The 14,325-nt window shown below is 36.1% G+C and overlaps 1 protein-coding gene across 4 annotated transcripts in view; it reads right to left on the minus strand.

The window, feature by feature from the left end:
• Positions 1–14,325, minus strand: part of mtTFB2 (mitochondrial transcription factor B2) — a 50,118-nt gene that overhangs the window by 22,059 nt on the left and 13,734 nt on the right. For all 4 annotated transcript variants that reach the window (XM_081730727.1, XM_081730729.1, XM_081730726.1 and 1 more), the window contains one exon: positions 8,841–9,001. In XM_081730727.1, the coding sequence (XP_081586853.1) occupies positions 8,841–9,001 (161 nt within the window). The remainder of the gene's footprint in view (positions 1–8,840; positions 9,002–14,325) is intronic.

Consider the following 14,325-nt stretch of genomic DNA (forward strand, 5'->3'; position numbering starts at 1 on the left):
GAAAGTAATCTCCAATTGGTTAAAAAAGAAACATCAAAGTAAATAAGAATTTATTAAATATATCTGAAAATACTTCTTTGTTCTATTTTTCAACATAGTTTCCATAAACATTCAAGCACATATCATATCTCTGCACCAGCTTAGAAATCCCATCAGCATAAAAATCTCCCGCCTGTGCCTTCAGCTATAGCACTTCCTGTAGTCTAATCTCTGTGTCACTAACGTCATATAACACAGTCCTGGAAATTTGTGGAAATTCATCGGGAAGTTCCGAGATTGTGAAATGTCGATTTTCACGAACTTTTCCAACAATTCTCTGAACGAGTTCATCAGTAACCACTGATAGCCTGCCACTTCTCTCTTCGTCATGAGTGTTTGTTCGTACACGTTTAAATGAACGTACCCATTCACGAACAACTCCGTCACTCATCACACTTGGTCCATACATGGCACAAAGTTCCCGATGAATAGCTGCTGCCGAACATTTTTTTGCCGTAAGAAAACGTATAACAGCTCGTACTCCGCACTTGGCGGGGTTTTCTATTGCATCACACATTTTGAGACCCTGCAAAAGTGGAACTAGTGATCAGACTATCTTCATTCTAGCACGGCTGGATGCAGATTGATCTACCGCGCATGACTGTGCAAAAGATAGTAGCGCTGTCCCCACTGTTTGACACACAGTGACCAATCGGAGGTTACTTTCAGAACGCGCCTCGTCCTTTATATACGACAGGGTTGGTCGATTTACATTGGACGATCTTTTAAATAAAAATCAATGATTTAAATCAAATTTATTTTGCTTGAAAATAATAAAATACAGCAGTATTTCTGACCAATCTTGGACACTAATTGAATGTCAGTCTGAAACTAACATCTTAATCTGCACTACATGATGGTGGAATCTTAATAATGCAAGTTTAAATAAAATATTTAACTTTTAAAATTAAAGTTAATGGCTCATGAATGTACTTATTAATTTAATCTTTTCATATTACACAGGAAACTTGAGGAGAAAGCTTGATTCCATTTAACATTCAAAATTCACAATTTTTAGTTCAGAATTTTACATATCGTGGTAATACATATGTTTTTTTTTTTTTTTTTTAAAGCCGTAATTGTAACGTCTACATATATATCTTCGGTGTGGTATATGTAACGGGCTGAACAGTTTGAAATGAATTTTTGAACATAGTATCTATCTCAAGTTGAGTTTTTATCAAATCATTTTAGCTAAAATGAATATTCCAAGGGGAAAGGGGATTTTAAATTTATGCCCAAAATAGAGGGTCTCAGGAGTCTTTTAAGTTAAGAAGATGAAATTCGGTATAAAGCTCAATATTAAAAGTAATTTGAACCGTGTCCAAGAGCTTTCGAAAATGCCACCTGTAATTTCTATATTTTTTCCCCTTCCATATTCAAATCAATGTCTGTCTTGTTATCACGACAAAACGGCTGAACCGTTTGAAATGAAGTCTCGAATATAGCAGTTGACTCAAGCCGGGATTTTATCATGTCACTTTCGTAATTGAGTATTCAAAGAAGGTAGGGATGTTTAGAATATATGCCGAAAATAAAGTATCTCATGAATTCCTCAATTCCGACGCTGAAGTTTTGTTTATAAACTCTACATGAGAAATAAATGGACACGTGTCGTAACGTTTCAGAAAATTCCACTTTTCTCAGGTGATGAGCGAAGGCAATTTCTACAATGTATTTCTTAATATATTAAAGTAACATCGCAGTTCTCTTTCATCACCACGGGAAAAATTGGACTGTTTGAAATTAATATTTGAACATAGTATCTTACTCGATCCGGGGTTTTACCGTATCATTTTCATTAAAATACGTATTCTAAAGAGGGAAGAGGAGTTAAACATGGATGCCGAAAATTATGTATCTCACAACCCTCTCATACTCGGGAGATGTAACTTGGCATTTAACCTAATCACTGAAAAAAGTTATCACGGGAACTAAAAACAATTCAACTGTTTAAAATGAACGTTTAGAAGTAGTTGGCACTTGGGTTGACCTGGATATTTACAGTTATTCCTATACCTTGGTTGAAATACACTTCTAAGGGTGGGAGGAGTGTGGTAAATTTTTCGCAAACAATAACATTTGAACTACTTGAAATGAATTTTTAAAGATTTGGGTCGAGCTGGATTTTTATTATTGCCACGAAACTCTATTCAACTTAATTATTAAACTTTTGTTTATAATTGTATTTTTAGTTCATTACTCTTCAAATAACTTTCAAAAAAAGTAAAAAAAAAAACTAAGTATTTTAAAACTCAATTATAATCAATTAATAAACTTTTTATCTAAATAAAAAACCTACTATATAATTCGGTGTTTAAATTTGTTTCCAAGTATTTAAGTCATTTACCTTACGCAAGTCATTGTGTAAGTTCATGCATTAACAAATATAATGAGAAAAGTACATTCATAGGTACACGTACTTACAAGTTCACCATGAGTACAAGTAGGTGCATAATCTCAGCACGAGACAAAAAAAAAAAAAGAAAAAAAAAAGAACTTTGCTTTTCTAAGTCAGTTATAATTGCAACAAAAATCTCAGAAACATCGTATCAATATTTTGGAGCCAATCTCACCATTAAAAAACACAAAAGTGTATCATCTATTGAGCTTCTAATTGATCATCATCTATAAATCTAAAGTATGTACTCATTTCATACTTGTCAATGCCTAGTCATAAGTCAGTACTTAAAAAGTTTCAACAAACACAAATAAACATAAAATTACACGCATTAAAATCATTCCCCCAAAACTCTATTATTTCATTTCACCATAAACAAAATATTCGTAAATATTGATGTACAAATTATAAATGTCCTCAAAGAGTTGAAAATGAAATGAAATGAAATCTTTGAGTTTTATGACCCACGGTTATGCCGGTTAGGCTAAAGGAGACGGTGATGAGAAATGAATGAAATGGTGCAATGAAAAAAGTAGGAGGAAACGGGAGAACCCCGAGGAAATTCACGCTCACGGTATTTGTCCAACATAAAAAAGTTGGTTATTGCTATAACTACAATATCTATCGCGTACGTACGTCTCGTTCTATGTAAATCATAAATAACACCCAACATAACTGCATTATTTTATTTCTATTAAAATATGCATCCCAAGGGGGTGGGAGAGGAGGTTAAAATATAACTTTCAAATATTTCCTTAAAGCCATTCTTTTCGTGCTAAGAACAAGCATTTCAGTTAGTTAATAAATAGAACAAAATAAAAAATATGACAAAAAAAGCCATTGTTGATTAGAAACACCTTATTAACTAAAGTATTTAGATGTTGTGCTATTATTTTTATCATACTAAATCCAGATAACTTGAAATCAAAATCAAATATTCATGTAAATTCATGCTGATATCTAAATTTACCCTGAATAATTTTGCAACTTTCAAGCAAAAGACATTGATATTCTATTCATGATTAGAAAGTTGGGATACATAGGAAAGGAGAATACAAAAATTGTATTCAATTTATAAACAAAATATTTTTTAAAAGGCTATATGCTCACTGTACAGGGCAATGGTAGCATATTCTACGCTGCACACTTTACCTTGATTATTTACTGATTAAGATATTTATAAGAGAAAAATTAAGAATACCATACGTTATCTTTCTTTCGTCCAATCATTGTGAATTGAATCTGCAAGATCATGGTGACCGCGACAACATTTAGAAGTTAGGTGAAAAATACTGTACTGCTACTAAGTAACTATTACATGTGAGAAACATCGCAGAAAGCAGCATAAATATAGGGAAATTAAGAAATAGAACATCATTTAGATTTTATTCCGTTTTTTAAAAAAATCAAGTACAAGTGATTTTTAAAAAATCGACTTAAATAAAAAAAATCATAAAATATGATTATTTAAAAAAAAATCGTGATTTTTTCCAACCCTTATATATGATGTCTATCGGCGAGCACACTATCCCCGGAAGGGGGAGGGAGAAATGAATGTGGAAAAAAGGAAGCGGCCTGGGACCTGCATGTCAGGTATCATCTCGTCACTTGCCTGATACGAATGAGAAAACCTAGGAAAAACCTCATTTAGGAGGCTAGCCTGAAAAAAATTAATACACATTTTCGACCAAGGGTCCACACCTCGAATCGAATCCGGGACCGTTATTATTATTATTATTATTATTATTATTATTATTATTATTATTATTATTATTATTATTATTATTATTAATAATAATAATAATAATAATAATAATGATGATGATGTTGCTGTTGTTTATAATCTACTAATTTAAATGTCAGTTTTTATTTAGTAGCTACTAAATAAACGCGAAACTGTAAGTCACAATTCATAACTAATGTAACTATTTATCAAACAAATTTGAATAAATGAATATATACAGGGTTTGTATGATAAGTAATGAGACCAGGTCTGGAAACATTGTTTTATTGATCTGATCTGTACAGGGACTTAAAAGCTTTCGAAGTACTCTCCTCTTGCGTCGATGCACTTCTGCAATCGATGTTTCCACGCTGCAAACGCCCCCTGGAAGTCAGCAGCCGGCATGTCCTTTAGAAATGTGGTCACGGCTGCTTGGATGGCTGTGACGTCTGCAAAACGGGTTCCTTTCAAGCGTGGCTTCAGCTTCGGGAAGAGGAAGAAGTCGGCCGGGCTCACATCTGGGCTGTAGGGTGGTTGTGGAAGGACTTCCACCCCAATCCGGGTCAAAAAGGAGGTCACTAAGAAGGCGGTGTGGGCAGGGGCATTGTCGTGATGCAACTTCCACCGGCTAGCGATCGCCGGTCTTTTCCGCTTGACGCTCCTGTGCAGTCTCTCAAGGACTTGTTTGTAGAAGGCGGCGTTGACGGCTTGTCCTTGGGGTACAAACTCCTTGTGGACCACCCCCACATTGTCAAAAAAAACAATCAACATTGTTTTCACCTTTGACTTCGACATTCTGGCCTTCTTGGGGCGCGGGGACGCAGGAGTGTGCCACTCCGCGCTTTGACGTTTCGTTTCAGGGTCGTACTGGAACACCCACGACTCGTCACCTGTTATGACGTCATCTTCAAAGTTAGGGTCACTGTTCATGAGGTTCAACAGTTCCTGACAACAATCAACACGTCGTTGCTTTTGTTCGTCAGTCAACACTCGCGGCACCAGTTTCGCACAGATTTTTCTCATTCCCAATTGTTCCGTCACAATCTTGTGCACTGTTGTGTGGTTCATATCGAGTTCATCAGCAATCAATCTCAACGATAATCGACGGTCTGAGTTCAGGAGATCCCTCACTTTTGCCACAGTTTCGTCCGTAGTCACTGTTGTCGGGCGTCCAGCCCTCTCCAGATCCTCAACGCTTTCCCGGCCGTTCCGGAACGCACTGTGCCAACGAAACACCTGGGCTTTGGATAGGGCTTCCTCTTTGTAGGCCTCCGTGATGAGAGAAAGCGTCTGAGTAGCCGTTTTCCCCAGGCGAACGCAAAATTTGATCGCATAACGCTGTTCGATGGAACCCTCCATGTTTGTTGATTTTCCGCCGTGACAAGAATGTTCACAAGGGCTTTGTCCAAGGCTTGTCCGCGCTCCACTAAGGCTCGGAGCCAACTGACGCGCGGTGCGTTGCTTTGCTCGGACCCCCCCCCCCCCCTACATCCTCCATCACCGACAAACCCGCTCCAGCGACACGCGCGCCGCGGCGCGGCGAGTCTCATTACTTATCATACAGACCTTGTAGGTGTTCAAATAAATTTAAAATTATAACAGGGTCTCAAAAGTTCCCTAACATAGGGTAATTCTGTTATTATGAAAGTTACGAAAAAATGTAAGAGGGGAAACCATCTCCAAATATGATGTTTTCAATCTAAAGTGAGGGATTTTTTTTTTAAATCGGACGAGACGTTTGGGCTGTACACTCTTTATGCACCCAATGTTAAATGAAAATGCAACATTGCCGTTTACCGGGAGGTGGATAAATTTTGTAAGAGTATGGTGAATGGGGGCCGGCCATCGACATGTAGCGTAAAGGATAACTTCATTTACTTATGTTGTGGGTCCAGGTAAATAGCAAGTTGCGTTTTCATTAACATTGCGCGCATATAGAGTGTACAGCCTAAACGGCTCGTCTGATTTAAAAAAAAAAGAAAAAAATTCTTCACTGTAGATTGAAAACATCATATTTGAAGACGGTTTCCCCTCCTTCACTTTGTTGTAACTCTGATAATAACAGAGTTACCTTATGTCAGGGGACTTTTGAGCCACCTATATATATACAGAGGGTTGATTAATTCGTGTGTCAATTTCATTTGTTCACTGGGCAAAAGTGGTATGAGGTAAAGCTGTGCAGTTTGGTGTAACTTTAGACGAAGGATATAAGTTTTGTTTCGCAATAAAAGCATGCCATTTGTATTAAAGATTGAAGAGATATAGGGTCAAAGATCAAATTTCGATTTTTTCCTTATGGGGCTGCAATGGTAAATTCTGAAAGAGCCTGAAAAAACGTAAATCGTAGTGATAACAAAGAAAAAGCTGTATGGTATGATTCTATGTCGCAAGCAGACCAAATATTCGTCAATCAAGTGTCAAGGTCAAAGGTGACGGTCAGATCAAGGTCACAGGTCATCTTAAGAACCAATTTGAATACACTGAAAACAACGCAATGTCCGTACCTCATCATGTCAAATGGCTTCTCAAGGTGACCTGTGACCTTGATCTGACCGTGACCTCCGATCATGATACTTGATTGACGCATATTTGGTCGGCTTGCGACATAGAATCATACCATACAGCTTTTTCTTTGTTATCACTTCGATTTACGTTTTTTCAGGCTCTTTCAGAATTTACCATTGCAATCCCATTAGGAAAAAATAGAAATTTGACCTTTGACCCTATATCTCTTCAATCTTTAGTACAAGTGGCATGCTTCTATGACGAAACAAAACTTATATCCTTCGTCTAAAGTTACACCAAATTGCACGTCTTTACCTCATACCACTTTTGCACAGTGAGCAAGTGAAATTGACACATGAATTAATCAACCCTCTGTATATGGATTGTAGTAGAATGATATGTACTCAGAGATGTTTTCATTCGAAGTTTTTGAGGGAAAAAAAAAGTTAGATAAACGGGTCCATTATACCGTCACCCGTTTAAGCATAACCTTATCAATAAGCTTAAAAGGTACTAACCTTTCTCTTCTGTGTTTCTGTAATTAAGTATAAGCAAATAACCACTTTTGCTGGGGATGGTCTGTACAACTTTAGCTAAGAACTAGGAAACTTGAATGGTGTTCCACAAATTAAACCTGCATAATACATTAAAATGTCAGAGTTCCAAAGGCGTCGGACGGTGGGACTTATTCTCTCGTTCTGCCATCGTGTAAATGTGGCTCAGGGGTTCCACAAGCCTCGCTAAAATGTTTCTTTGTTTGCTGAAGTTCAGTGTTCTATTTCAGCACAGAGACTATATGAAACGTGGATCTCTATCAAAATATTACCTGGGGAAACACAAGAGATAAGGCGGTAGGATTGTGAAGTTGATCACGTGTCCTTTACGTCTCGAGATCATGAAAATAAAAGAGTCCAAAGGCCTCTTGGTCTGTCTCGAATTGAGGGGCATAACCTTGCCTTTAACACCAGACTGTCGCAACCGTTTGGAATATTTCATTTGCTTTTGTTCCTTTTACTTCTATTTTTATCTTCCATGCTCAAGGATGCAAGCGAGAGCCGAATGCTTGAAAATAAAATTATTTTTAAGAGAAACTGAAGTACGTGAGGGGATTGTTAAAATTCCTGAGCATTTGAGCACACAGCCATTACAGATACTATTGCTTTTCGTGAGTTGTTAAAAACAAACTCTTTTAAGTTTCATAGTGCAAATGGATTGGATCGCCCAACATGATGCCTCAAAAGCTACACGTTATGACTGGCACAGCTCAAAAAGCCAACGATGGAATCACAAGCGCCTTTGAAATATTGTACAATAATTCTTACATAAGCCTGATAATGGATTCAATCGTGTGTTACGTCAATCCAGTAACGTAACTTTTTGTATTAAATATATACTATGTGATCAAAACTATCCGGACACCCCCATTGGCGCCAATTTTGCACCTCCGTTAGAACATGCAGTACCAATCTGGTTGCAATTTTACACGTGCCGAGATCGTGTGTTAGCATGTGGTACACTGACCCAGATGAAACATTCAGTTCATTAGACAGTTCACTATATGTCTATCGCCGATCATTTTCGCAGTGATATTGATCCGTAGCCTCCCTCCTCCCCAAAACCACAAAGAACTCGGCCCCATCATGTTTTTTGTACACTGACAAGAGCCCCGCCTCGAATGCCGCAGACAATCTCGCAACCGTCTGGTAAGGCAGGGCAGTGTCACAACCACCTCACTAATCCTTTGTGAATCTGACATGCATTTCGACCTTGTGTCAAATGAACCTTGATGAAAACATACTGTTCTGCACGAGTAAACATTGTTTAGGGCGGTATGTCACACGCACCTCACTTTAACAGTGTCCACTAACCACTTACACCATAATCGGGAACACGAATGCGTCGACACGATAGCTACTCTGCCCAGAAATACATTACATTCGTTATTTGTCTCCTGGACAAACGACAATTGAATCACAACAGTGTTGCCACTTCAATCTAAATGGACCTCGTATTTTAGTCAAGCTGAACTTGTAGTCTAACATGCAATTAAATACTTAAGTTCTCAATTTATACCGTGATATGCTCCTTCACACACAAATTAAAAAATAAAAAGGATAAAAAAAACTCATCACCCCTAACTTACTAATTCTTCATTAGAAATAAGTTTCTTACTTCTGTTCGACTTAAAAATGAGGAATAAGGTTGGAAAGCTCGTATTCTTGGTACTCCACTGTTTAATAAGAATTCTGTTAAGAAGCCAAGACCAGGATTAACTTCCATTACCAAACCATCACCTTGGAGTAAGTGATCCTTAGTGACCTCTGCAACATGTTCTGAAATATTAGAGAATGCGTTAGCAATCTTACAACTAAATGATCATTCTTCAAGACTTTCAAAATTCCTAAAATCATAAATCTGATCAAAATTTACAATATGTTCCAAATCAAACCCACCCATAACTTTAGTAGTAAGAGTGTGCCAAAACTACTGAGAAAGCTTTGAAAGAAAAACTATTCATAACTTAATAATCAAGGAAGTTGTCATCTTTCACGATGCGCTGTCCATTCCATCGAATACAAGTATCTAAGCGTTCCTTCTCTTCCAAACGTCTTCTAGAATTCTCTTTGGGAATGCTGTTTATGAACTCCTTACAAGTTACTTCTTGTAATAGTTTGTTTATCAGTCTCATATTTTGTTCCATGTTAACTAGTTTTCTAAATTAGGAAAATAGTCAAAAATCATACGAGGAGAAATCTCGACTGTAGAAAGTTGTGATATTACTGTGACATTTAGTTTCTATAAGTAAGCAATAACGATATTGGCAGTATGTGGTCTGAGGTTATAATGGTGCAACACCCAAGTGGTTCTCGTTCCATACTTACCTCAATGTATGCAATTATGTTCTGCAAGGATACGCATTTATAATGAATTGATCAACCAAACGACCTCGACAGTCATAAAGATGCAATCAGCATGATTTTTCCACCTAATTTTGATTGCCAAGTATTTTTGCCTTACCTATGAAAGGAATTTCCAAGTGTTGATTTCTACTTTGGTGTGTAAATCTACCTGCAGAAGATGGGAAGTTTCTCTTAAAGGTTACATTCGCTAACAAAACTTAATGGGACACCTTTGCTCTTTCTTTACATCTATTTCTTCCATAACCCCCAAACCCAAACGGGTACAGAAAGTAACGTTCACCGAACTTTGCCTAACAATCAGCACACGTGCTACAAACACTTGCCCTCTGTTACTTTCGGTGTTAGAATAATTGGTCGGAAAAGTGCCAGGATATTCAGATTATATACAGTGTTGACAAACGTGACAAGGTTTTTCTAGTTGTTTCGGGATAATTTCTGTATTTTAATATAATGCAAATTTCCGGGCAACCGAATAGTTAGCCCAAACATCTCTAGTATGTATGGTCTTACGTACGATTTTTGTCGGAATAATTTCGCACTAACATTATAACAATCAAACACGTGACCAAATCACTTATTATATCTTTTATCATGGAATTCTGAAGGTCTAAAGCCGATCAGTAAGAAATTTTAAGTTGGGAATATATGGTCAGCACTTAAGATAAAGTTCGTATTTTATTCCTAATTAAGGTACAGCATTTATATGTAAGTTACTAAAATGTTCGTGATACTAAACACACTAACTCACAACTTGGACCTACCAATATAAAAACAATCTAATATGTAACTATTTACACATTTCATACAATTTAAAATATTCCATTTTACCTTACTTCACTTCACTTCAGTTGCATTGAAGCCAAAGCCTTTCTTTAGTTCCTGGTTGTTGTGGAAGACAACAGGTTTGGTTGCCGAAATCATACTACCAATATTGAGTTGATTGAGAGTTTAACGTTCAGTTCAGCAACAAGGCTATATGAGACGTGGATCTACTGATTAATGTGGAATCTGAACCACATGAGCTCCCGCCGGGAATAGAACTCGGGTCTCCCACGCCAAAGGTACCAATATTACATTCCATATTGTAATATGGAAAGAATTAGCGGGAGTACTTGCGATTTGGATTTCATGTAAAGCTGTGCATGCATACCTTACATATGGGAGCCGGAATTTTTGGTGTGAGGGAAATTTGGTGTAAGGATAATTTGGTGTATACATTAATAAATGAAATTTACTAGTAATGTATCAACTTTGACGACCTATCAGAACAAAGAACAATTTGCATTTAATGAGGTTATGTATATAACTGACGAACTGCTTTCAATCACTACTTGTTACAGTTGTGCTGTGTAAATATAGTTGATTTGAAGCTACGAGATGCTTTTTGAGTCGTCGAGGAATGAAGTTTGTGCATAATGATTATATCTTCTTGAAAGAGAAACATACGAGACACGGTAAGTTTCTTTTGTATAAAATACATTATATGTTAATATTAGTCTTTGAAGCATGTAAAATAGTTCACTAATTCCTATGTTTCCCTATTGCTGTGCTTCTTCATTCCATTTAAATATTGTATAAAGTGTATATGCTTCATTCTGAATATACTATCAGTGTCAAGAAAAAAAAATTGTAATGCCAGAATTCATACCATAGGGGGAGTTATCATCAGGCGAATAAATGAACATTTGCATGTACCAAACGTTGCTAAGTTAGAAACTTCTTATCCATATGTAGCCATGAAGGAACGTGTTCAACAGACTTCGGGGAGCAATCAACATATAGTATTTACATTTTACTTTTGTTTATAGTAAATTAAAAATAGAATTGTTGTACTTGCATTCTTATCAAATCTTTATATACGCATTTCCACTTTCTTACTTTTTTATTTTATTTTATTATTATTATTATTTTCATATTAGCAACATTTGTTTGCATTGTCATGTTTCTAAAATTTTTATTGTCTCTTTCGAAGGTATACGTACGTAAGCCAAAACTCAAAATCCTGGTGTTTTGCCTACAAGTTTAAGAGACTTAGAAACGAAGTCGAGTCGGCTTTTATTACATGATTCAGGGCCAGATGATGAGGAGAGGTTTTTAATATTTGGCATAAACAAAGAGCTAAGATTGCTGGAACAGTCGGAACATTGATACGCAAATGGGACATTCACGGTTGTTTCCAAGTTGTTTCATTAGTTATGTACTATCCACGTTCTTGTTCAAACAATAGTCATCCCTACGGTACTTGCTCTTCTTCCATGGAAAAGTGAAAAAGTGTATGAAAGGTTTTTGGGTGCACTGTTTTTATATCCATCTGCTGAATCACGAAGTTACCCTAGATTTACAGTTGGCTGCCATGTTGGTATTCACAAAAGCATTCCCATGTGAAATACAATCGTGCTTCTTCCATCTATCGCAGTAGTTTCTACAGAAAACTCGAAACGGAAGGTTTACAAAATATGTACAGTTCTGGCCCAGAGTTTACACTTGGTTGCCGAAAGATTCCAGCATTGGCCTTTGTACCCATATCACAGGTGAAAAGAGGATTTGAAACACTATCTGACGAGCTAGTGTTTGCAGCCGGTGTTGGATTATTTCGAACATAATTATATTGGATGATCGCTGGTCGAGGTAGACGATGAGAACCAACGTGACTGTGCTTATTTAATCAGCCATTACTAATGGATTAAGCAATACATTGAGAACAAAATCGATCTCGTTCTTTATTAATATTTTTACAGATTATTTGTGGAGGGATGACAAAGCAGTTAACATTATTATAACTTTGAAAGTGATATAATTTCGTTATGTGATACGTATGATAAACTACTCCTTTTTACAGTGTTTCTGAATATTTTCAGGTTTCCCATCGCTAAGTAAAACCAATACAGTGCAGCTATGCAGGGATCGTCAAGAACAAATAACAACGTTCAAGCGTGGCACTGTGTATTTGAATGACATATTTCTTTGCACCATTCATCGATCTGGAAATTTCTTGATGAGCTTCAAAATGAGCATGCATTAATAAGTTTCGGTGTAGAACAAGCATTGGCTATACAAGATTTAATAGCAAAAAGGAAATACAAGGACGTCACTAAACGTATTCAACGTACTGAAACAAAATTCCACTCCACAGATATAACTACTTATTTATTAGGGATTGCACATAATTTTACACTGTAAATATATGTAATACAGCAAGCAATGTACTCATTTTTATGTCAATATTGATAATGCGTGACAAAATAATCATTATTATATAACGTATTTACTTCCTTACAAATTATATTTATTCATTATCATATTTCATTAAAAATTCACTTTTTGTAGAAGGTATTTTATATATACACAGTTATAGTATTTTGACAAAGTAATCTAGTTGAATATATCATTAAGTTTGTTATAAAATAACAAATGTATCAAATAGTAATGTATAGCAGTAGCGTAAAATGACTGAAGTGTTATGATTAAGTAGTGATGATGGTGCCGAATGTATTCCGTATGAGCTTCATCTTATTAAATTCATAACAAACTAGAAATTGTTAAGACTGGATTATAATCTATAAAATATATAAATCTTCTATTACTAACAATGCAATATGTATTTTCGCTTAACAACTCTTCTATTTATTTACTTACTAGCAGAATATCCGTCCTTTGCTCTGGGAGAATACGTTTCATTTAGTACATAAAGTACTAATGGGGGCTGAATTTGGATTTAAACGGCATCAGAAGTATCACTGTTCGTCTCACCGATCCTGAAAACTATGTAATCAATACTAATATCGGTCATTTCCTTTTATTTTTAAATATCACACCTTCCACCACGTTGCGGGGGCTGAATTTGGATTTAGACAGGATCGGAAGTGTCATTGTTCATCTCAGCAACTCCGAATCATCTATGGATTCGACACTAATATCAGTTATTTTCGATCATTTTTAAATATCTCTTCCCTTCCCTTAAGTTGCGCCGTCAGAGTGAAATGATAAAAATCATCCCAGGCCTAAACCTCATCTACGTTGAAAATTTGATCGAGATCAGTCGGGTGATTTAAGAGTTATTAAGTCACAAAGATAGTCACTTTCAGATTTTTTTTAAATATTTCCTCCTCTTCCTCCTCCTCCTCTATGTTGCGCCGTCAAAGTGAAATGATAAAAAACATCCCAGGCCCGAACCTCATCTACGTTGAAAATTTGATCGAGTTCGGTCGGGTAGTTCAAGAGTTATTTAAGTCACAAACATAGTCACTTTGAATTTTATATATTACATTGTGTGTAAGCACTTTCAGCCTTAATCTATTTTATTTCATTCATCTTGCAACTAATAATGGCAATTTATTTAATTGTAGTAGAAGAAATTACTTAAAAATAAAGAAATTGTAGGCAGAGAGAATGTGTTATATGTGCTTTTGAGGGGAGAGAACAGGAGTTACTATAGTTGGTAAACACGATTGAAAGGAAATAAATGAGGGAGTTGTATGAACTTATGCCTATAAGAATTTGCTAGTGATGAAAAACACATGATTCAACCACCAGAACAGAAGGAGATCGACCTGGAAGTCTTCATTTGACAAAGTAATAAACATTATATAATGTATTTAGTATCTTACATTTATTATCAGATTTCATACATATTTAATTTTTTGTAGAAGATATTTTATAGACACCAAATTTTCCGTACACCAATAATTCCGTGTACCAAATTTTCCTCATACCAAAAATTTCTCCATCCCTTACAT

The sequence above is a fragment of the Thermobia domestica genome, chromosome 11 (genome assembly GCF_964235325.1).
Source record: "Thermobia domestica chromosome 11, izTheDome1.hap1.1, whole genome shotgun sequence".
Taxonomy (NCBI): Eukaryota; Metazoa; Arthropoda; class Insecta; order Zygentoma; family Lepismatidae; genus Thermobia; species Thermobia domestica.